Below are 25,669 nucleotides of genomic sequence, written 5' to 3' on the forward strand. Positions count from 1 at the left end.
CACATTACTAATTTTGCTTCTTCCTCGGGGTCCTTGTGCTCTCTCGCCTCGCAGGCTTCCATGTATCGTGGTTATATCTAGACAGTGGTCACGCCTCCTTCCGTGGCTCTGCTGACACACACTGCTATAATCATTATTATTTTTAGTAACATTACTATAACTATAACTGATACCGCTACTGCTTTTATTATCAAGCCAAGCCCAAAATGCATCCTTCTTGAGCTTTACGGCCTGCTTCCCTACGTCCAGCGGCAACGGGAGGTACTATGTGCCAGATTGACATGTGCATTCATGTGTTGCACAGGAGTTTAAAAGCGATGTTTTCCCCAGTGTATATGATGATTCATTTTTTTTTTACAGTTAACATTTACATAATTCCAACATCTTGGTTTTATGCTAAACTGTCAAGATCCAGTGACAATTTGAATAATCATTCATTTGAGGCCTGGATTATTCCACTACTATGCATCAGTTGGAATAACTGCATAACGTTCTTCCAAGATAAGCAGTGCCCCTATTGGAAGTTTCACTTTGCCCTCTATCCATGCATTTTGGCAGGCATTCACATACCTATTTTGTCTAGAACTTCTTCCTTGTCACAACAGTCCCAAGCATTGCATGTAAAGGTACTTCAGATCCTCTAATATATGCATATAACTGGTGGTGATTGTTCGGCTTACACAGCAATAGCTCTCACTGTTGCCTCCCAATTAATTAAAGCCAGAGCACAAAGGTGTTAGGAACCTGATGTTTTTTAGAGATCATTAGGGCCCTAGCACAAAAGGGACGAATGGTCTTTGGCATTGAACTTGCAAGGAACCTATTGTTTTTGTAGACATTATCATTTTTCTGCTGTGCAATCACATTACTGAGGGCCTTGGGCCCACTGGGCATAAATTTCCCAGTGGGCTCCATAGTGCCCGCAAACCCACGCCAGGGTTTGGATAAAGCCCCTTTGATGATCACGGAATTTGGTGGGATCATTGTTTTTATCTTTAAGAACATATTCAAATTATTTTTTTATTTTTGACCTCTTAATAGGCATCATGTAAAAAAAGAAATTGGTTTTGGTTTTATGCTAAACTCTCTATATCCATTAACAATTTCTATAATCAACAGACCAAACTGTGTTTTTAAGTTTGCTTAAATGTTATATCAAAGTATAGAAAAAAATATGTTCATGTATGCTACCGAATCAAAACCAAAAAAAATACTGTTAGCGACGTGGGTGTATACTAAGGAATAAATCAGTCCAACACGTTCTGGGTTTTCCTCAAACCACACTGAAACCAGGCCATCCCAAAAAAACAACTTTGTGTTCTCCCGTCTCTCTCCTTTTCCTCTCTCCGTACTTAACCCTATTACCTCCAGCTGCCTAAACAGCACTGACTAGTGGCAATATCTGCTATCAGATCAACAACTTAATGTAGCAAAGAGCCAAAGCTACTAGACTACAACGCAGGAATAAGGAATAATAAAGTCATAAACAAGGACACTAGGTCGGAGAGCAGTAAGTCGTCTTTTATTGTACAAACATTCTGCAACAATAGGCGGTTAAGTTTTCAAGCAGGACTTATTGAACTAGGGACAAGTGTTATACAACTTAAAATACCTAACGGGAAACTTTTATAACATAGGTAACATGCAGTGAATCTACACTTTAAAAATCACACAAACAGTTAACTCCGTGGAGATAAATAACATACAATAGAATAAACACTTCACTCAGGTGATAGGAAATAATGACCTCAGATCATTGGGACCTGGCTTGAAAGCTATAAAAACCTTGTGCTTTGACTCCGGTTTACAAAGGGCAAAGGGAAATGTGGAACATCTGAATATAATCAACGTTTAAATCCTAGAAATAGCAGCTGACAACCATACCGATGGCCATGTGATGAAAGGCTCTGAAATTAGATAAGATTGCAATTATGAACCAAAACATAAAAGATAAATGCAAAAGATATAGTAAGGAACCAAGGCTAAATTAGTTTTGAGAACATGTAAAGCTGTGACTACAATCAAAGCATGAAACCTGTTTAAAGCTACCAGTTTTACTTGTTAAGTTAAAGCCCAACAGTACATACTTGCCACATGTCTTATTGGGTTCATCCCAAGTCTCTTAAATCGCCTCCTCGATTCCTTCACTTGCGCCGTTTCCTTGCTTCTTAGTCCCGCCCACCAGGGATGCATGGAGAGACGCAAGGAAACCAGGCGAGGAGAGAGGAGACGAGGAAATGTGTTTTAAGAGAAATGAGACGTCCTTTCCTCTGAAGCGTCACGTGAAGCCACGTCTGTTTCTGATGACGACACCGCTGATCACAGCTGATCAGCTGTCAGTCTGCTCTAACAGCTGGAGAGAGTTTTGATTTTGTGTCTGCACACATGATCACTGTACTAATATTAATAAAGACACAAAGTAATCATCACTGTACTAATATTAATAATGAAACAAAGTAATCATCACTGCCAGAGTAGAAATGTATTTCTCTCTGTAGCCTGTTACCTGTTTAACAAACTGTACTGAGTGTTTATACTGTGTTCTGAGTATTTATACTGTGTTCTGAGTATTTATACTGTGTTCTGTGTATTTATACTGTGCTCTGTGTATTTATACTATGTTCTTAGTATTTTTTACTGTGTTCTGTGTGCTGCTCATAAGCGCAGGACCGATTCCTACCGGCGAAATGCGTTTGTCTTATTTATTAATTATTAACGTCTATGTTTTTAAATTCAGATTGTGATGTCATAATTAAATAATCCAGAATATGATTATGGTTTCTCTTAAACACTGGAAATAATTTATTAGGCTCAATGTTTCGGGGTAAATTGGAATTACAGAACTCATCAAACCGACACTCAGGAATTATCAGCCTCACGGGACTGAATGGATCCCTCCTCGCTCCTCGCTCCTCGATCCTCGCTCCTCGATCCTGGTGCCGAAATAAGAGCTTTGGGACGGCTGTCAAAATATGGCGGCGCAGAACGACTTCTGGTTCAAGCGAGGATCGAGGAGCGAGGAGAAGACAAATAAGAGACTTGGGATGTACCCTTTGTTTGCCAACATACAACACGAACAGGAAGTGGTAGGACCCCAGACAACAAGAGCTGGCCATGACTAGGCCTGTGTTTATATGTCCTGTTATGCGGGCGGAGACTTGCATCAATAATTGGCTACACCTGCCCTACTCACCAGTTCCTGGTGGCTACATTAACATAACTGAAGATACTAAATATGTGAACACAAGATGATAGACATCAAGATCATACTAAACTTATGCTTGCACATGCACAAATATGTTTGAACATGTGTTTACGTTATTATGTTTACATCACATCATTTCACTCTTACACATCTTCCCCAAAGAAGCGTCCTCGCTTCAAAATAGCTGAATTTACACTTAAGGTACACTTACCAACTTACACTTAACACAAATATAAACAGGTAAAGGTAATAGTCCACTCCAATGTCACTGACATTGGAGTGACCATGTGCCAGGGAGGAAGGCATGTGTTTGGTGGACCAGTGAAAACTGGTGTCGCAGTTGGTCGTCATATATTTAACAAAGGAATCATCTTTTTGATGGTACTGTCGGTTCATATTCAGGAGTGAATTGTCCATAGTTACTGTTTAGGCAGACTGCACGTATAACATTATGTCTGCAGCAGGTGAGGCAGTGGGAGCAGACTCAGTGGTTAGAGTGCATATGAGTGCGTCTGCTCTGTCTGTTTGAGTGTGAATGGAAACACATCTCACTGATTAGGGTCTTGTCATCAGAGGACGACGAGACATAGAGTCAGCATTGGCGTGTTTAGTTCATGGTCTATATCTATTGTCAGGTTAGTTAGTTCATGGTCTATATCTATTGTCAGGTTAGTTAGTTCATGGTCTATATCTATTGTCAGGCTAGTTAGTTCATGGTCTATATCTATTGTCCAGTCATAGGGATCCATTTCTAGAGCCCACCTTGCCTTGCGACCTGCAGGATCACAATCCAGAGCCATCTTCCTCAAGGGTTGTGGTCTGTGATGATGCGAAAGGGGTGGCCTGTCAAATACTGGTGAAAGTCCCTGATGACCCATATAATAGTCCACAGTTCCCTGTCATACGAGGCAAACGTTTCTCTGTTTTTGTCATAATGCGACTGCCATAAGCAATGACATTTTCCATGTTTGCCGCCTTCATTTCTGACAGAACACATCCAATCGCTGTGCTGGATGCGTCTGTGAAAAGCAGAAACTCATGTGAAAGATCTTGGTAGGAGAGGATTGGTGTGTCATGCAGATCAGGGCGAATGCTTTGAAATGTGCTCTGTTCAACATCAGTCCATTGAAATGTTTTTCCTTTTGAGTGAGAGCATGAAGGGGCTCTGATATTTCAGAGCTCTCATAAATTAAACGCTGGTTATACGAGCATAGCCTGAGGAACGCTCTGACTTTAGTGGGGTTTTTTAGCCGTAGGCCAGTCTCTCACTTTATGTCCTGCAGATAGGATGACGTGTCCTAAGAATGTCACTTCCTGTTGTGCAAAACTGCATTTTGAGGGTTTGAGTTTATCTCTCAAATGCTGCAGATGGACAGAAAAGCTGGGGCGATACACTATAATGTCATTAAGGTCTAATAGATGTCACAGTTCTGCCTCATACTCCCCTGTCATTCTGCCTAACACTCACCTGCCAGCCACTCCCACCTCATCAGCTCAACCACACTCACCTGCCCACACAGCTGCTTCTGTTCAGTAATCAACCCAGCATATAAGCTCCAGTCTCACACACACTCACTGCCAGGTCGTTCTCTGCATTATGCTTGACCTTCCAGCGTTTACCGACCTCGCCTGTCGTGGACTCTTCTGCCTCGTCTCTGCCCTGGTAAACGTCTCAGCCTTCCGTCCCCGACCACGAGTTTTGCTTCTGCTCCTCCTGGTTTCTGTCTGCCTGTTCCCGTGGCTGCTTGGCGTTTCCCCGGCTAGACTTCGCTGTGTGAGTCGACTCGTGCCTGGTTTCCAGTGGAGGCAGGCATTATACTGGCAAGAGAGGCTGAAAGAGTTGTGGGGAAGATAGATTTGATATTTCTGAAGGATATTTTGCACTTGTCTTTTGGGATGAGGATAGGGATGTTAATGTCCATGGTGATAGCCAGGTGGTCAGAGATATTGAGGTTGAGGCTGGAGAGTTGATGTATTGTGAGACCAGTGGAGCAGACCAAATCCAAGATGTGACCACGGCTGTGAGTGGGGAAGTTGATATGTTGAAGAATTGTAGCAGTTCCAGGAATTCTGTGTCAGATTTACAGTCAGTGTTATCAATGTGGATGTTAAAATCACCTAGGAGGAGGAGGAGGAGGAGGAGGTAAGGTGAGGTGGCACATTGTTGGGTCACAAATTCAGAAAAGTCAGAGAGAAAGGAGGTGTTTATGTTTACAAGCTTTGGCCAGTTACAGCTTGTGACATGATGAACTTATTTTTTATGTGTCTTTTTGCAAGAGAAGGTATTTTGGTCTGCTCACTTATAAATTAAATAATGGGGCCTGTTTCTAGCATGATGTGCATATCAGTGCCCTCAACAATTTCACTTATATAGGAGGTGAATGTTAACTTATAGTGGCTTCAGTGTTCTCTGTTACATTCAAGGGAATTATCATATCTGTACTACCACTCGGGGTTGTCTGTTGTAGGAAGCTGTCTGTTATTTTTGTGAGGCAGACCTCTGGGGCTTCCAGAGAAGTAGCTGATGAGCGCCCAGCATCATCAGCTAATGTCCGTTTCCCTAATCAATCTGCCATAATCTTTGTAGTCAGTTTTGGTGGGGCTTTGGTGGCCTTTGACCTCATACTCTTGGAATGACACATGTGTAAAATAGGGACTTGGGCTGAGTCATAGGCCGTTTCTCAATACCAAGTATGGTCAAGTGTGGACTTGCAAACTTGCAAGTTCAGACTTGGATAGTTCGACTCGGGAGTACAAACTCCCGAGGATGGGAGGACGCAGTACGGTCATTTTGCAATCGGAACAGCAGCGAACTTGATGACGTCACCAACGTCACGACGTCACCAACTCAGCTCGTCGGTCCCGCCTACTCCGGTTATCTTCAGTCATATATATTGACAATAAAACGAAATATGATATAAAACACAACCCTGCCTTTTTTCGTTTTCATTTAGAAAATATTAAAATATTAATATGTATATATTTTGTGTTACATCTGCAACCACAACCACAGAGACACCGGAGCCAGCGGCACATCTGGAGAGGCCTTGCCGAGATCAGGCTGCTGTCAGCGGGCTACATGAGCACTCACCGCCCGGTCTCCTCTCTGGACCTCTCATATCTCCGACAAACGTCGGCGCTTTTTTCAAACAGGCTCTATCTTGATAAATTGACCGCATATTTTAACAACTACATTCTCGCTTAAAAAAATGTTAAAACTAAATTCCGTTACACAACAACAGCAGTATTTAGACAATGATAAGTGACAGTTGTGAGCCAACTCACAACTGTAAGTTAGAATTTTCAAAATACTGAAAACAGAATTTAGTTTTAAGATTTTTTTTTAAGCTAGAATGTAGTTGTTAAGACTTAAAATATGCGGTCGATTTATCAAGATAGAGCCTGTTTGAAAATAGCTCCGACGTTTGTCGGAGATATGAGAGTTCCAGAGAGATGACCGGGCGGTGATGCTCATGTACCCCGCTGACAACAGCCTTATCTCGGCTAGGCCTTTCCAAATGTGCCGCTGGCTCTGGTGTCTCTGTAGTGGTTAAACATGAGATATAACTCGTTTTGGGGGATATCTAACGAGCAATCTTTGCTCTCTGACTTTACATCTATTATTAGTTCCCGTGCAAATTGGTTTGGCAGAGGGCAAAGTTAAGTTTCATAACTTTACATATATATTGTTCAACTTTAACTTTGCACCAAGTTAGAGCCCTGCTTTTGTACTTTTGACCGATTTGTTTTGCTTGTCTTTATTCCCTATTATACACACTTGTTATAATTGCTATTATTGTGCAATCAAACTAACATTAAAGCAATATTTAATTCAAGGGACAACTGAGGAAACCCAGGCACGCATTGCCTGTATGACTGGGTAAGGGATGGAACCAAAATGTAGCTGTCTCCATCCATAATGATTAATATCTTATTGAAGAGGCAGTGTGTCACTCTGTGTCACTCTTTGTTTATGTTTTTTCCAGGGACTTTGTAACCACTTCTGACCTGGAAATAACTGCCAAACAGGCCAAAAAGAAGTGGAACAACAACAAGTTTGCTGCAACTACCAGGGGCGGACTAATGGAGTGCAGCATCCATCTGACTGTACCACTGCCAGGTGGCAGCCGTCACACCACCGGCCTCTACCCCTTTGCCTGTGGGTGGGTCCCTAAGCTCCTGAAAATAGGGTATTAATCACTACACTGTGAAACTGATAGTTTGAATGTATTATAATCCTTTTCAACAAGTTAATATAGGTCTCTGAGGTCCCCAAAACATCTAAGTTGTTTTCTGAAAATAACACTAGCATGGCTATACTCAGTGTACCGCTCTGTTTTCACTCCAGTTTGGGCTGTTTTTAGCCACAAGGAATTTAAGGAAGGCTCTCTCAGTAATACAAAGCAGAGCAACATGGCGAGGATAGGCACATGGTCATGCACTTGTGCATACCTTTGTAAGGACTTTGGTCCTGTAAAAAAACAAAAAAACATTACATTGTTTATTAATTGTTATTTTTATTATGTATTATATTTATTGCTTATTTATGTGTTTTTACTATTTGATATTTATTAAACTGTTTTCTAAATATGAATTGTCTATCAATTGTTGAAGTTTACCAGAATAAAATTTCCCTCTGACCTGTTTGATCCGGTGCTTACTGTTATTAATGTAATCTATTTATTTCATTGCTTGATAGGCAGTGTAAGAGCACACCTATTTTCCCAGGTTCTGAGTCAAAAACTTACAGTGGCCTACATGATTACTGTATTATAGACATGAAATGTCCTGTTTCTGTTGATGTCTGTCCTGGTTAATGACTAACGATGTGCGTGGCACAGATAAAGTACAGGTAGGCTACTTTTGCATTGATGTATTGTGATGTTTGTGCACCTAACTGTACAAGGCCTGTCAGACTGAGTATCAGCCTCTTTATGTTGAGTACCAAGAAGACAAATGGCAGGTATGTATGCTAATCCATTCCAATATTAAACTTAAGTATCAAACCTCCCCTGTACTGGCCAGTTTATCAGGTAGGCCTAGATAAAGCTAATGTAGTCAAATATAACAGTCCTGTATATATATGTTAACTTCAGCAAGGTTATGATGTTACTTTTTTTTTATGTAAATAGTTTTTCAGAGGTGTTGGTTCATTCCATGTATATGAAGGGTAGACTAAATATTAGAAACACCTCTCAGTATAACGTTACAGTTCAACAGCACCACAAACCAAGCTGACACAAAAAATAAATCACCACCTCTCTAAAACATTAAATAAATACTTTATATAATATTAAACTGCATTAGTTTTTAACCTAGGTGTGCCAAGTAAACTGTCAAGTCTACATATAAATGATAGTAGACAGGTTAAAAAGCATAGGATGATTAGACAAACGTACAAAGCTAGAGAGACAGGCTAATATGGCCCGTCCTCCTCTTCAGCTTCTCTATAAAGCACAGCAACGGCAACCAGCCTCTGATCCATTTTGATATCCTAATCATTTTTTTATATCATTTTCGTTTCATTATATTATATATTATATTATATCATTTTCGTTTTATTGTCAATATATATTACAGTGAAGATAACCGGAGTAGACAGGAGCCATGGCTCTGGACAGGACGAGCTGAGTTGGTGACGTCATCAAGTTCGCTGCTGTTCCGATTGCAAAATGACCGTACTGCGTTTGTGCTCCCGAGTCGAACTATCCAAGTCTGAACTAGCAAGTTTGCAAGTCCAAACTTGACAAAACTTGGTATTGAGAAAGAGCCATAGTTGTGTCTGAGAGAAGTTTGTCTCCCTCTTCTTTCCTCATACTCAACTTATGCTTGCACATGCACAATTATGTTTAAACGTGATTACTTAATTTTGTTTACATCACATGATTGCACTCTTACACTACTACAAAAATGGTTTCGCACTACATGGCCTTGCACCTCTCAGAAATGCTTTCAGTTTATGAACCTGTAAGGCAACTCAGATCATCATAATTAAGCACAGTCTTAGAGCACAGGTAAAGTTAATGTTAACGTTACCTGTGCACATAACTTTAGAGTGCACCGGGTGAGATAGTTAAAAACACTTTCCTAAGCTAGTACGCTAATGTTAGTGTGCCGAATATTATCAAAATAAACTATTTTCACACAAAATATATATTATTTGGCAACATTTAATTGATAACTGCATCAGTTTAGGAGGCCTAGATGATAGGATGCAGGTATGCACAATGATGCTGTTGATAAGGAAAATACAGGAATGACAGAAATTTTAGAATTTCTAAAGGATTGTGATACTTGAGATGAGACAGATACCAAATTGTCCCTCTTTTACTTGAGAATGCAGGCAGAGATTCTTTTCCCTGCTTTCACAATATCCACTCCAAGCTTTTACAAAGAGTTGTTCCAAAACAATTGTTTGTTAGCCTTTGCAAAGAACTGTCAAAGCTTGACATTCCTAATGCAAGAATTTGTAATAGCATGAATGTAAAGTCAAAATATAACTAATTGAAGAGATATAGGATAAGATACAAACAGGAATACATATTTTAAGGAAAAAATTTAATTATGTTAAAGCCCTTTTGAAGCAGCCATCAGTTATGGAGCAATACGATGTGTCAGAAATGCATTTACGAGAAGTTACAAATATGGACGTGAGTAATGGAAAGCTTTTTACAAGGGTTTCCGTCCTCATTCTCAGTTATCTGGTATGAAGATGACTTTGAAGTTGTGTACACGACATGGGTGAGATATTGCCTCATAACAGCAATCTGTTATTACCTTGGAGACAGGTGAGCCTTTGAAGGGGGTGGTATTGCAATTGTAGGTGACAACCTGGACTTCTGCAATGTCTTCATCATGATCTTCCTCAAGGGATTTGTCTGTGAATCAGATAACCTTACCAATAAGGTAACCCATCTGAAATGACTTGTTGAGGAGTAGTTAGAGTGTAGAGCAACTTTTTTTTAAGACATACCATTAAGCCAAATAACCACTTCCCCCTCCACTACCCCGACCTCATGATACAATGTGGCCCACTCGCTCATCTCTGGACCCTCCGCTTCGACAGTAAGCACCCATACTTTAAATGATGTGCACGGGAGCGCCATAATTTCAAAAACCTCTGTAAAACTTTGGCAGAATGGCACCAGTGGCCACAGGCCTTTTTACACTCAGGGACATTGTTCCCAGCATCTTCAAGTAGGCCAAGCCAGTGGATTTGATTATCAAATGTACAATGATGCCATTGTAGAAGCTGTGAGACTAAGAGTTGTTAGAAAACAAAACACAGTAGAAACTGTTTCTGTCACATACAGGGGAACTATATATCGAAAAGTAATGGATGTATTTCTCAATGTTAATGTCAGAGGTTATGAGCTTGGTATGATCCTTCTGCTTCTGTTCATTCATGAGAAGGTTTAGCCTTGGATCTTGGTGTTAGTGTAAGTGTGGATACCCTTGCTGACTATTACCCACTGCCCGATATAAGATGCTGTCCTTGATGTAATTGCATTTCATCATTTCATCATTTATTCATTCATTGTTTTTTAGGTGAAGCATAATGGAAGCCATCATTGAATCGTCCCATACCTGGAAAATTTGTCATTCAAAAAGATTCTACAACTCTTGTCAAACATGGGTGTGATAACAGTTGATGGCCGTGAATTCATAAAGGAAGAGGATTTAAGACACCTCCTGCAACCAGTGGATGCAGGAAATTAGTGCATTCATTCATGAGAAGCGATAAATTAAGTCTTAAGGATTTCTGTTAGTTACACAAATTAATTACAAAACATTAAAAACAAACAGATCCCAAAACTCTGAATTCCATAACTGTAAATAATAAATTAGATTTTGTAGTCAATATTTTATGAATCCTGGTTATTATGTAAAAATCACTAGGTGCAAACGTTTCTTACTTCGCCTTGTTTATTGTGGTAGCTAATCTGTTCTTTTTTCTTTTGTAGATGCACAGCATAACAGTGAGCAATGTGACAGTGGCAATGCTAGATCTAAAGATGAGACCATTTTGACTCTTATGCCTGCACCTCATACTGATACCTCAACCAATTCAGAGCCGTTTATTTGGACCTACAATCTCTGTTTCTGTGCAGAATGGCACTCATCACCATTTTCCATGCCGTGGGAGAAAACACATGGCAGTTGGAGAATGGGTCAGCACTGAGGAAGTGGCCAGGATCCTCATTTATAAAAAGTGCGTAGGATCCACTCTCAATGTTGCACATATGCCAACAATTATATAAAATAAAAAAAAGGAATTTTGATGGATGGGCAAAATGTATTTATGAATGTGTTCTCATGCAATTATGATTAGGACTGATGAGGATTTGGAGTGATTGTACGCAAGCTGTCTCTTGCTTTATTTTCAGACTTTGCAAATTTACAATAGCCTAATGTGCAGTTGGTGAAAATTTGCCATATGAGGTGACTCGAGTGAGCTCTGATACTTGCATTAGATAGCTGTTTTCAGTTTGTTTGTGTTCAGTATGCAATATGCAGTATGGAATAAATCAATACAGTCTTTTCACTTCACAGCAATTTTACACACAAAACTTCATAAAACTAAGATTGTACTATGTGATATATATAAAGATTGGTTCCTGCCATATACCTGCCAGGACCATCAAGAAAGTTTGCCAAAACAGATAGCTATGGATGTTTCGACTGGCAGCCTTCACAGCAATCTGAAGGGGAAAATAAAGACTCTCTATCAGAAGAGAAGAGTGCTGTTGATTGTTTTTTATATTACAGAAGCGATGACCTCATGAAATTAGTGCTTGAGCCACAGCGTTGTGACATTAATGCAACTCCTTCACTGAGTATGTCAGATTTACAGAAGTAGTGGCCATTTCTCTCAATGTGATGGTTTCAACTACAGCACTTCTGCACATTGATAGGAATTGAGGTAAGAACCAAGACTACGAGAAATACTTCCTGGAGTGGGGGAAAGCTTGCTGCAATATTTCAAAAGTCAGCTTTTGAACAGAACATTCAACAAAAAATGAAGACGGTCCTTTAGAGACAGATTTAAGACTTGGATCCTGGACTTGCTTTAAATCTAGTGATGACTGCTTACTTCAAAGAAAAAGGAGGATGTCCTTTCCTCTTGATGTAAATGTTTTTTCATTTCATTTTAATCAGTTTTCTCTTTGATTTATTTCCTTATTAATATGGTACTTGTGATTTCTATTAGTAATTTCTGTCTTGTATGGAGTAGTCACTGTTTACTGCCTTCAATCCCTGACAAAGAAAGTTGTACTTACAAGCTTCATGCTAAAACGGTGTCAAAAGTTCTGATGAAATAGCTCACACTCATCATGCTGTGTTTTACAAGTCTGCAGTATCTAGTTGTAGTCCCAAACACACTGCTTTTTTTCCAAAACAAGTGATTGACTTTCACGTCTGCTTGTTGGTACTTAGAAAATTCACAGTAAGTATGTTCATTTGAAAGGACTTCTGCTCTGCGCATGCACTTGTGCAGACACGCTACCTGGCCTATCCTTTATGGAAAGGATATGTGTACGTTTTAGTGAGAAAAGTGTGCTTATTTACTTTACTTATTGATTTATGTAAAATATTAAACCCCATCAAGTTGAATGTTGTGCACTGTCAACATCATTTTCAGTAGATTGCATTCTGGGAGTCAAATGGATGCTCTCAGTTGAGGGCAGAGTTGTCCTCCAACTGAGTCCAATTCAGATTTCACTTGTGCCCTTGCTGTCCTCTCTGGGTCATAACATGTCCCAGAGAGGACGTGTTTAACATGGATTACCCAGAGAAGGCAGCCACATAACTAGATTTTATCCAGCAATCACCACTTCTTGTATCCATTCTTCACTAGGGATAGGTATTGGAGTACTTGCAATGTAACCACTAATTTGACTAGTAAAATACTACTCAAAATTAGCAAAGGTGTTTTTGCTTCACTGAGAAAAATGATGTAAATCCATCACTCCATACTGGCAGTTTCTCCTGAATCCCAACGGGAACAATGTAGTCTTCCTGAACTCGCTGGTGGGATGAAATATGGTGGCACAGCTGTGTTTTTTTTTTTTAATATTTGGGTTGTTTATTTTCTTACACCAATATTGTATTTTTACTCTTTATGCAAAATATAGAAATGCAAGCATGGCATTTATTGGTACTATGAGTAAAGCAATTCTTAAATTCATGCTCATATCAGTTCTTTTTTTGCTTCATCATTTTAAAAAGGTCAGGGTGAAGCCTCGAGTCAAAAATAGCTTTGTAAACAGTCCTTTTGAAAAAAACCTGTGTACACAGTCTGGCAGTGACTTTGTTTTAGCTCTGAACATTGTTTCATTATTATATAATATTTCATAACATTAGATTTTACAAACTGTAACGGGTGTATTTCGGACCCAAATGCAGTACGACTCACACAAGGAATAGTTAGTATGAGCTTTATTCTTAAGAACAGGGAGATCATACAACCAGCAGGAAACCAGGCATGAGTCGACTCACACAGCGAAGCCAAGCCGGGGAAACGCCAAGCAGCCACGGGAACAGGCAGACAGAAACATCTGCTTGAATATTCTAATTGCTTCCAGTCATTGGTTTTCACTGTTAACTGTCAAATAACCTGAAAGCACATTTAAAGTGTCAATGTCACTTGAAAAAAGAAGAGCGGTTTGTGTTGAGCTATACAATGTTGTGGATTACAAAACAACAAATGTTTACAAAATGAAAAACACAATGTGATATTTGTATTCGTAAATTTAAATGTTCCTGTATACAGTTTTTCCTGTTTTTTTTCCTGTTATTAATTTACAGTATCTAATGTAGTGATGCATGTTAGAGTAGTCTAATGTTGGATGTGAAAAAACACAGTCCCCTGCCTCTGTGATTATTACTATAATGAGAATGACAGTACTGTGATTACTACAGTCAGAATAACTACAGTATTGTATCGGTCTGTGTATCATTTCACATTAAGCATGTTGTGGAATGTACTATAACAATGTAATAGCTACTTGCTGCCAGACAGTTACTGTACATATCACAGTGTTCCTTTTTTTTTTACACTGCCAAAACCTCCCAACTCTTACAACATTTAAGTGTTTTTCAAGACATGCATCTAAGCAGGGTTAACACACTTCTCAAGGGCCTTTTCTAAAAGCTTGCTTTATATTGTCTAATCCGGTAGACGTAATGTGTATCTATTAATCTGTTAGTCTAGGTATATAAAATGTGTTATATGTCATCATAAATTAAGCATCAACCTTACTAAAAGTGTCACTGTTTGTGTCTTACTTTAGAAAATACTCCAAGCAGTAATACAGACCAAAGGAAATAAATAGTAAAACAATTCCATTATTTTTACAGTATATTTCAAGTTGGTAGTAAAAAAACAACACACATCAACAAGTCAAGTTTCTCATCTATTAGTGACACATACCTTCAGCACAGCACATTACCACTTCTAAATGTTGGTGTATATCAGGCCATGTTTGAGGCCTGTCTACATCCTTGTGCTCATGATGATAGAGGACACCATACTGTACAAACAACACGGTGACCCGCCTGTCAATCATGCTTTACATCATTACCCATCGTCAAATACCTCACAGGGGATTTTTTAAGAGGAATTAAATCGGCTTAGTGCAAAAAACAATACCCAAGTTTCAAATGGAGAAAGTGAAAGAACTGATCTTCAGTCCTTAATGTGATCATAGGAATAAGATAATGGACAGTAATAGGTTGATGTTTATACATAATAAGGCGTCTACCGTGAAATATCTTTGTTTTTTTCACTATGAAATAAGCAAACTGCAAGGTTTTTTGCTGTCCGAGAAGCTGGTGCACAGGAGACTGAATGCAGACTGAGGTCTCGGTCCTGCGTCCTGCTTACGGTCCGTTTGAAGCAGCTGAAGGCTGTGGTAAAGGTCAGGGAAGATGTGGTCTACATGGCATGAGTGTTCTGTTTGTCATCTTTTTTTAAAATGACAAACACCTCCAGCTTAGTTCAGTCCCTGTGTGCAGGCCTGGGGGGAGGAGAGGGAGGAGGGGACAGAGTGACGTAATCATCTTAATAAGAAGTATACTGTTCGTGGTGGAGCAACAGCTGCTTTGGGGAGTGCGCACACCGCTGGACACACACAGCAACCTGCGGCGCAAGATACACCTGGTCCACCTGGTCCACCTGATCCATCTGGTCCATCTGATCCATCTGGTCCATGAGGTCAGGAGGAGTCCGAGGGGCAGAGCAGACACGATGGGGTCCGACTGAGACCTGCGACACAGAGCTGCGCGTAACGAGGCCAGCCTGAGAGAGTTCTCTGCGTCCGGCGGCGCGGAGCGGCACAATGGGAATGGCGAGTGAGGATCTGCTCGTGACACTCCAGATACTCCCTGGTTTCTTTTCAAACTGTCTTTTCCTCGCCCTGTACGACTCGGTGGTGCTCGTGAAGCGCGTTGTGTCGCTGCTCAGCTGCTCCAGGTCGGCCGGTTCCGGAGAGTGGCGCCGCATGCTGACCTCCGCCGGGCTGCGCTCCATCTGGAACGGCTTCCTCCTCGACGCCTATAAGCAGGTAAATGACCGAGGATCAGTGCTGTACACCACTGTCGTTCCTCCAGACTCCCAACTGCAACTCTGAACATACCAGCGTCCACCTGTCCAGCACATGACGCAGCAGGAGAAACATCTTCCGCAGTTCACACAAGTGTTTAAAATAACAACAATACTAATGTATATTACCTGTTAGTTAGAGATAGTGTCTGTGTGTGTGTGTGAGAGAGAGAGAGAGAGAGAGTGTGTGTGTGTGTGTGAGAGAAAGAGAGAGAGAGAGTGTGTGTGAGAGAGAGAGAGAGAGAGAGTGTGTGTGTGTGTGTGTGTGTGAGAGAGAGAGAGAGAGTGTGTGTGTGTGTGTGTGTGAGAGAGAGAGAGTGTGTGTGTGTGTGTGCGTGTGAGAGAGAGAGTGTGAGAGAGAGTGTGTGTGAGAGAGAGAGAGAGTGTGTGTGTGAGAGAGAGAGAGAGAGAGAGTGTGTTTGTGTGTGTGTGAGAGAGAGAGAGGGAGAGTGTGTGTGTGTGTGTGTGAGAGAGAGAGTGTGTGTGTGTGTGTGTGTGAGAGAGAGAGAGAGAGAGAGAGAATAAGTGAGTGAGAGCGATAGAAAAATAGACAAAAGAGAGTGAGAAAAAAGAGTGAGAGAAAATAGAGAAAACAAGAGAGAGTGAAAGGAAGAGATAGAGTGAGAGAGAGAGCGGGAGATAAAGAGAGTAAGAGAGAGTGAGAGAAATAAAGACCACTCTTTGATGTCTGTGTTTAATGCAGCCTAACATTGATAGCCTCATTTACTTCCATACATTTCTGTCTCTGTTGAAAGACGAGTATACAATATAGCTATGGATAATAACAGTAGTCATAACCGAGGACAATGATGAAGAAAAAATAATGGTTATTCTTCGTAGGTGTCAGTGGATTGTGGTTCTACCTGGAACGTGGGCGTGCCTGACGCTCATGTCAGATGCTTTATGCTGCACAGATTGTAAAGTCCTCTGAAGCTAATTTATATATAAAAAATACTAAAAGAGTCTGTTAAAAGATAAAGGCAAAGCCCACTTTAGATCTCCGTGATGTTTGCACTGTGTGAGTTAGGATTAATCCCTATTTATTATCGCCTTAGGTGAAACTTGGCCTCGAGGCACCCAACTCCAAAGTGGTAAAGGTCCCTGACAGCCTTCGATGGAGCAGCAATCTCAGCAATATGACTAATATGCCAACTGGTGCCATCATTGCAAATGAAGCGGAGTGCCACCTTCTGGATTTTGAGTCATCAGACCGCCCTCTTGTGGTCAACTTTGGCTCAGCCACTTGACCCCCCTTCATCAGCCATCTGCCAGCTTTCCGGCAGTTGGTGGAGGATTTCAGTGATGTAGCTGATTTCCTGTTAGTGTACATTGATGAGGCTCACCCTTCTGATGGCTGGGTGGCCCCTCCTATAGGCTCTTGCTCCTTCGATGTCCCAAAACATCAGAACCTGGAAGAGAGGTTGGGAGCGGCACGCAAGCTCATTGAGCACTTTTCCCTGCCCCCACAGTGTCAGCTGGTGGCAGACTGCATGGACAACAATGCTAATGTGGCTTATGGTGTTTCCAATGAACGGGTGTGCATAGTAAAACAAAGTAAGGTTGCCTACCTGGGCGGTAAGGGGCCTTTTTTTTACAATCTGAAGGATGTGCAGCAGTGGCTGGAGCAGAGCTACGGTAAACGGTTATCAAGGACAAGTACAGAGAAAGACCTGTCCCACATTTGAATAAGGAAATTAGAGATCATTTAGTTTTGTGCGAACACAAAGGTCATGATCAAAAGGTGTATCATGGTGACATCATTTGCCAAAAAGCTGTACTGAATTGTTCCAGAATTCAGGAGCAACTTCTTTACCTTTTGAAATCAGGCCAATTTCTCACACACCAGTCCACTCAAACTGGGATTATCATATGTAAAGACACACATTAACTCAGTCCATTGGAAGTCTTTACATGGTCACGAAATGCGATCTATTGATGTCGTTTTTTTCCCCCGTCACTCAGGACGAAAATATTGTCAATGGAAAGTCATATGTTGTGTTGGACACACAAATCAAACGCATCCACATGACTAAGCAACGGTCAGAGTAAGTGACTTAGTATCCAGTATCGCAAAAGACAACATATGGCGGGCTGGTGTGGAGGTGGATGTGTCCAACAAACACAGGACTTTCAATCAAGAGACCGGTGTATAATACCACATGTTCCAAGTGTTGTTGTGGGTTTGTTACTAAAACCTTAATGTACGTTGTTATTTTAAGCCCAACCATGATGTTTCTCCTAAACTTAAGGAAGTGGTTTTGTTGCCTAAACCTAACTTTTGTTTTGTTAGAATGTTGTCCTGAAAAAAAGTTTCGAGCAACACAATTTTTTTTTCAGTTTTTGTCCCTCTACTCCAAACCAATCGGTTTGGAGTAGAGGGCAGTGCGTGAAATAGGCATTGTGTGACTATTTCACGCACTGTTGTGACATTGATTGGATTCCTCTGTATGTATGCCCACTTCTGCTGCTAAAATCATGTCTTAAGGGAATTTTATTGAAAAATGATAAAGTTCACAGTTTTAAAATGTTTTATAAAATAATACATCTAAAGCTATGCTTTTATTGTTTTGTGGAGATTTTGATATTTTTTTTTCACTGTGGTCATGTTTTTATGCAATATGTCAAGAAATTAATTTTATGTGTAATGTTTATCTACCCTCCTTTCTCTTTGGATAAATGTTCTTTCATACAGTACATACTGACCATTGTTCTCCATTTGACAGCTCAATTTTATTTTCCTTTATAGTGTATTTAACCCCTTGGAAGTATTTGTGTTTACACTATTGAGTCAATGTCGATTTAATGTGGCTTTTAACACAACAGACAAAAAGAAATCATTTAATATAGAATTCAAACAGTTTCACTGCGATCTAGATAGCAATCATTCATCCTCTACTCGGAGGAGCCTGCTGCAGAGAACCCAACCCTCCAGCATGGCGCTGCCCCCAACATGCTTCATGCTGGAAATGGATTTTTTTATAATGTAGTGCAGCGCTTGGCTTACTACCGACATGGTGTTTCATTTGGAGAAAAAGCAAAGTTTTGCTCTCATCAACCATAGGACCTGAGTCTCCCACTGTAGCCCAGATGTCATGTGAGCAGCTTTCTCTTTGCCACTCTCCTATAAAGCTGCAGGGTCAGCCCCCCCTCCCGAAGCTTTCCATGGTTCTGACAGTTTGTTTTATTAACAGATGTTTCAATTGCCTCCTGATCTGGCCACCTTCCTTGGAGGTGGCCTATATAGATGTATTTCAGCTATATACGCCTTTAAGGCATATATTGTTTCTCCTTGTATGTAGGCTATGCTGCACATCTTTTTTTTCTCTCCATTTGCTGGCTTCACCTTTTTGTTGAGATGTTTGGAGTGTTCCTTTGTCTTTATGGTGTAGCCATGATACTTACAGCGTCAAAAAGCCACATTGAAACTACTCTGATGTACTTTTGCCCTGGGTCTTGCCCTGCCTTGCTGTTTTGGGCAGCCTTAAAGAAATACCTGTAGACACTACTCAGGGCTAAAAAAAAAAAGCCCCATTCCATATACCCATGAGCAGGGAAGATGGTTGGCATTCACAACACATCAATAGTGCATAAATAATGTCATCAGAATCCCAGTTGTATTAGTTTAACACACAGTAGGAGAGTTTGAAGCTGGTTTTATATCCCTAAGATGACAATGGCAATGCCATCAATGCCACTGCCAGACAGCAATACATTCATTACGTTGATTCACTAGTCTCACAACAGGAGAGTTTCTACAGGGCAGAGACCTGGTCTGAGAGTCACTTGAGAATAATTAGACCTGATCCAAATGTTGGTTGACAGGCCTAGAGAGAGAATACCAGACCTCTGCTTGTCATGTTTTCAAATAAATTCAAATTGGATTATATTCAAATTCAAATGCATTTCATGCCAATAAACTAAACATTACAACTCAAGTTTAAATCTTAGGCTTTTAATGACATTAAACCATTAAATATCTTTAAATATTGAAATGTTCTTAACATGTCAGAAAATGTTGAGAGTCAGTAGGTCTGTGTGGTTGAGATGGGTTTCATCATTATCATGCTGAAATGACAGCATTAAAACGCCACAGAAAACGCAGATGGTTTGTTCTTGTTTCAGTGACAAAGGTGTTCTAATGAAAATCTTTGATGAAAGAGTCCCTGACTCAGTCTCTGGTTTGATAGTGAACTGCACCTGGTCAACAGAACACAGAACTATTGTATCTGCTTTAATTGTCGATCTACTAAATGACTTATGTCTCAGTAACTTATATAGGCAACTGTGCTTTACTTGTCATTTACTGTGCTTTTTCATTACTGCTTAGGGCAATGTTTATTTTTCTAACATGTCAAAGAAGGGAAATAAAAGAGAATGATTGCTCTTGAGAGTGCTTTATATATTGTCTTCATGGTCCAAATGAATCTTGTACAATGCCTATAAAAAGTATTCACCCCCCTTGGATGTTTTTCCCTTTTGTTGCTTTTATACATGAAATCATGGTCAATATAATTTGGCTTTTTTGACAAGAATTTGCAAAAAAAGCTTCTTTCATGTCAAAGTGAAAACAGATTATTACAAACTAATGTCAATTAATTAAATATATATAGTGTAAAATAAGTGTTTGCAAGAATATTCACCCCCTTTAAAGTGACTGGCCTAATTCAACAGAGGTCCAGCTAGTTGATGCCAGCAGTGTCACAATTAGTGAAATGGAGATCACCTGAGTGCAGTTGATGTGTGTCAAGTGATTGTAGTATAAGATGGCTACAAACAGATTTCCAACTCACTGGACATCCCACAGAGTTCAGTTAAATCCATCATTAAGAAATGGAAGGAGTATGGCACTTGTTTAAATCTGCCTAGAGCTGGCCGTCCTCACAAACTGAGTGACCGGGCCAGAAGAAGACTGGTGAGGGAGGCCACCAAGACCCCTACACCACTCTGAAGGAGTTAAAGCTTCAGTGGCTCAGATGGGAGAGACTGTACATACAACAACTGTTGCCCGGGTTCTTCCCCAGTCGAAGCTGTATGGGAGAGTGGCAAAGAGAAAGCCACTGTTGAAAAAAGCTCACATGAAATCTCGCCTGGAATTCGCCCAAAGGCATGTGGGAGACTCCAAGGTCAATTGGAAGAAGGTTCTGTGGTCTGATGAGACACAAATTGAGCTTTTTGGCCATCAGACTAGACGCTATGTTTGGCAAACACCAAACACTGCACATCACCACAAACACACCATCTCCACCGTGAAGCATGGTGGTGGCAGCATCATGCTCTGGAGGCTTCTCAGCAGCCCTGGAAGGCTTGTAAAGGTAGAGGGGAACATGAATGCAGAAAAATATCGCCAAATCCTGGAGGATAATCTGACTCAGTCTGCAAGAGAACTACGACTTGGGAGAAGATTTATTTTCCAGCAAGACAACGACCCCAAGCATACAGCAAAAGCTACACAGGAAGGGTTCAAAGACAACAAGGTGAATGTTCTGGAGCGGCCAAGTCAAAGCCCAGATCTCAATCCAATCCAGAATTTGTGGCTGGACTTGAAAAGAGCTGTTCACACCCGATCCCCGAGCAACCTGACAGAGCTTGAGCTGTTTTGATATGTAATATACTACTGATTGTAAGTCGCTTTGGATAAAAGCGTCTTCTAAATGACTGTAATGTAATATAATGTAATGTATTTTGCAAGGGAGAATGGAGAAAGATTGCAGTGTCCAGATGTGCCAGCCTGATTGAGACATATCCACACAGACTCAGTGCTGTGATTCAGCCAAAGGTGCATCTACTAAATGACATTATTTTGTATCTGTTTGCAGTTTGATATTAAAGAGTTATTTTTTGCAAATTCGTGTCAAAAAACTAAAGCCAAATTATATCGACCATGATTTCATGTATAAAAGCAACAAAAGGGTGAAACATCCAAGGGGGGTGAATACTTTTTATAGGCATTGATGTAAGAAAGAAGAGGACAGGCTTACCAAAAGTAAAAGAAAAAGTATTTTTTAAGAATAAAACTCAAAATATTCCCACTACAAATCGGAAAACTTGATAAACATAATCATAAAAAGTGTTTTGTGTCTTGTAGTGGCATACCTACCGCCAAGGGTGTCATTTCCACTGTAGGGGACCTGCCGCCCCCTCCCTTTTTCAATATCCTGTTCTTGTCAACCCTACTTTGATAATTTAGGTTGATATTCCAAATAAAATCTCTCTGAACCAGATGAGAGAAGAAAGGAGATGATGAAAATGTTAATAATTTTATCTGAATCTCATTCAGTTATTTCCCTGAGCTCAGAGCAGCAAGCTTAATGATCAGCAGTGTGGAACTGCATTTAGCGTCCCAAGCTACCATACAGGCTTCTTCAATGCATTCATCAACCATCGATTATTATTATTAGTCACATTACTATTACTATTCCCTATATCATTATTTTAAATCCACTATAGTCATTGCTGCTGTTATTATAAGTAGTCTTAATTTTTTCTTTGTTACTCTGCTTACTACTCTTGTTATATGAATAATTTATGTCATATACATTGAATGTGTTGTAACTCTGTTATGCTGTTCATTCTGTACACATGACATCTATTGCATTCTGTCCATCCTGGGAGAAGGATCCCTCCTCTGTCGTTCTCCCATAGGTTTCTTCCTTTTTTCTCCCTGTTAAAGGGGTTTTTAGGGGAGTTTTTCCTGTGCCGATGTGAGGGAAGTACAGAGGATGTCACATGTGTACAGATTGTAAAGCCCCTGAGGCAAATTTGTAATTTGTGATTTTGGGCTATACAAAACAAACTGAATTGAATTGAATCTTCTGCTTACCCGGGGCCAGGTCGCGAGAGCATCAGACTTAGGAGGCATTCCAGATGTCCCTCTCCCCTGCAACACTTTTCAGCTCTTCCTGGCTGCCCTACAGTGTTGGTGTTACAAGGAGCCTGAAAATAGAGACCTGAAGACATGTTTTTTTTGCAATATGCTTAAATAGGCTTTATTGCTTTCGGAATTCATTCAGATTAATTTCAAGGGCACTCAAAGAAACTAAATTGCTTCCAGTAATGCAATACTAAACTATACCTCTTTACTATTCATACGTGAGTTGGATAGCTATGGATAAAGAATTACAACAGTACAAGTCAACCCTGTCTTCTGCATTTGGCCACAGGTTCTCAAAATAATCACACCTGATGTCCTCTCTACAGAATAAACCCTTCATAAAAAATGATATCTATGTGTAAAGACGACTTTCTAAAACCTATTGGCATTGATGACAATAAAAAAAATATAGCGTAGTCCTCTCAGCCATCTGACTGTGATGAATTAAGCTTTTGGGGTCGGTGACTTAAGCAGTGGTGTTCATCGATCACAACGACAGTCCATGCAAAATGGATGCTACTCCCAGTACTCTGCAGCAGGTCTCATCAAAACCAAATAGGTGAAAAAATAGACATTCTTTAAAAGGAACAACAAAACAAAATACAAAATAAAACAGCTCAACTAAATCCTTGAATTTGCCCACAACATCAAAATTTGGCCTATATGTCAGGCTATACAATGTCCCTAAACACTTGTGTGTCTGAGTAGATATCTTACATGCTGAAGTAATTGATCTCATCACATTGCTTGAATATCATTTCCTAGCTGTGCCCTTTCTGGGAGCCAATAGTGCTTGAATGGCTTGGAATATAGTCTCTCTCACAGCTCAGGTTTGGCCTTAGAGTTTATGTGACACAGAAGTTTCTGCAAGTCTGGCAGACCCTCTGCTCATCCAGGCTAAACTTTTGTTCATTTAGATTTACCGATTAATTCAAGGAGAAAGAGCTGAAGGATGGCAGAGAGTATTAAAGAATACATTAAGGAAAGGAAGGGAGGGGTGGGTGCATTTAGTACACATGCCACATTCAAACCAACCCTTCTCCCAGTGTCAGTCCAGTTTTTCAGCTTTTCTCCCAGCACCTTTGACAAAAATTCCTCCATAAAAATGTAACCACATTCTTCCATTTTCCCAATTTCCACACTCTTACCTCCTCACCTTCACCCATGTTGTTTTACTTTGTTGCAACACATGTTAGATGTAGGATAGCAATGTGAAAAAAGAAGCTTTGGTGGCACACTCTGGGAAATCCCCCTTAGTATGTTTCTTCACATGTCCTCTTACACTTGAAAAGCACATAAGGCCAGACATTCAGTAATGCTGGAAAGTGCAACAGAATACGACAATGGAAGGGACAAGATCATTAGAAACACAAGGTTAAGCACCAAAGACCAGAAGAGAAGAGCTGGTGTGTGTGCTTCTGTGTGTGTGCTTGTGTGTGTGTGTATGTGTGTGTTTTAGAGAGAGGAAGATGGAGAAAGACAGACAGGCACACAGCTTGGACACTCATGTGCTTGTGGGGCAAACAAGCTAGGCACTGCAGTCAGCTGGAAGTTTGTTAAAAATGGCCAGTACGATTTCAGGGACACTTACAGGCAGGTCCTTAGAATGACTAATGCAGTATTGGACTGATGGGACCCTCCACTTCTCTAAGACTTGTTGTCTTCGGAGCAGCACTAAACTATTACACATCCCTTTCATCTCAATGCTATTAATATGCTCAATAGCATGTAGCACTCTGGCTGCACTCTCTGCACCCTCCTGCACACTTTCACATTTTCACATACAGGAGCCCTGTAGTCTGAGAGCAGAGGGCACAGGATGGAATAAAGGCTTAAGGAGATCAGACAGGTATAAGGGGGCGTGGCTATTTAGCATTTTGTAAGTCTGTCCGCTTTGAGCAGGTCAGAAAGAATGCCAGTTATCAACAAAATACATATCATCATTACCCCGAACATGTAAGGGACCAGAAACAATAAATCTATGCTGACTCATCTTTCTGGCAAAGTCACCCAGTCTTCCTGGCTGACTGCAAGACTTCCCATTCAATGCACGTGGACATTCTTAGTGTTGATCATCTGCCGACAAGGCTATGCTAATGTGATTAAAAATCGCCAGAACAAGTCACAAAGCTGGCATTAAGGAGGCAAAGTGGAAGCGTCAAGAGAGACTTGTAAGAGACCTCAGCCCTGTTGGGATCTGGGAAGAGCATGTTATTATGTGGTTATTAGCAGGTATGAAATTTAAATTATTGATACTAATAAAATGATGAATATCAATAAGGGTATTAACATATATAAACAATAACAGGGCAACCTCCTGGTATCAGTGACCAATAACCAAACTGTGGATTGAGGTCTCAAAATTAGTGTTCACTCACCATGTCAATAGTCAAAGTACTATTCCACATTCAGAGTGAAGAAAGAAGCAGCTATTGTCACAACACATATGCACACAATGATCACAGAAAACTGCTCTGTAAAATATAAGCTTATTCATCTCTAACATTACTGACCAAAGTCAATAATATTATAAATGAACAAACATTAATTAACTATTATACAATTGCAAGCGTAGTACCTAAAAGCAACAAACTGTGTGTTTTTATGTGTGTGAAGGAGGAGGAGGAGAGAAAAAGAGAAAGATAGCGGATGTATTCTCGTAAGTGACTACGTCCATCGTCGCAAGACTTAATGATGGAGGACAGAGGAAAAAGAGAGGGGGGAGCAAGAAGGTGGATGTCGTCACATAAAGTAGTCACGTCACAAAAACTTCACAATAGCGGTGAGGCTGCGATTATTTAATGGGGGAATAATACACACAATAGGGGGCACGCTTACACACCATGTGTGTATGAAATGAGTATAACGGTGTGTACATGTGTGTGAGTGGGTAAGTTTAAAAGAAAGGAAAAAAGGTAGCACTCAAAACAAGGCAGAGCCTCACCGCAGCAGGAAAGTACAGCAACTGTTACTCCGGACCTTTAGCTAA

General features: G+C 40.4%; 1 protein-coding gene across 1 annotated transcript; it reads left to right on the top strand.

Annotated features, from left to right (window-relative positions):
• The first annotated feature begins 13,686 nt into the window (after positions 1-13,686).
• On the top strand, positions 13,687-20,197 carry dio2 (iodothyronine deiodinase 2). The gene is made up of 2 exons (XM_054614196.1): positions 13,687-15,771; positions 16,865-20,197. The coding sequence occupies exons 1-2, from the start codon at positions 15,547-15,549 to the stop codon at positions 17,492-17,494; spliced, it is 855 nt and encodes a 284-aa protein (XP_054470171.1). The 5' UTR covers positions 13,687-15,546; the 3' UTR covers positions 17,495-20,197.
• Positions 20,198-25,669: the final 5,472 nt, after the last annotated feature.

The sequence above is a fragment of the Anoplopoma fimbria genome, chromosome 15 (assembly GCF_027596085.1).
Source record: "Anoplopoma fimbria isolate UVic2021 breed Golden Eagle Sablefish chromosome 15, Afim_UVic_2022, whole genome shotgun sequence".
NCBI lineage: Eukaryota > Metazoa > Chordata > Actinopteri > Perciformes > Anoplopomatidae > Anoplopoma > Anoplopoma fimbria.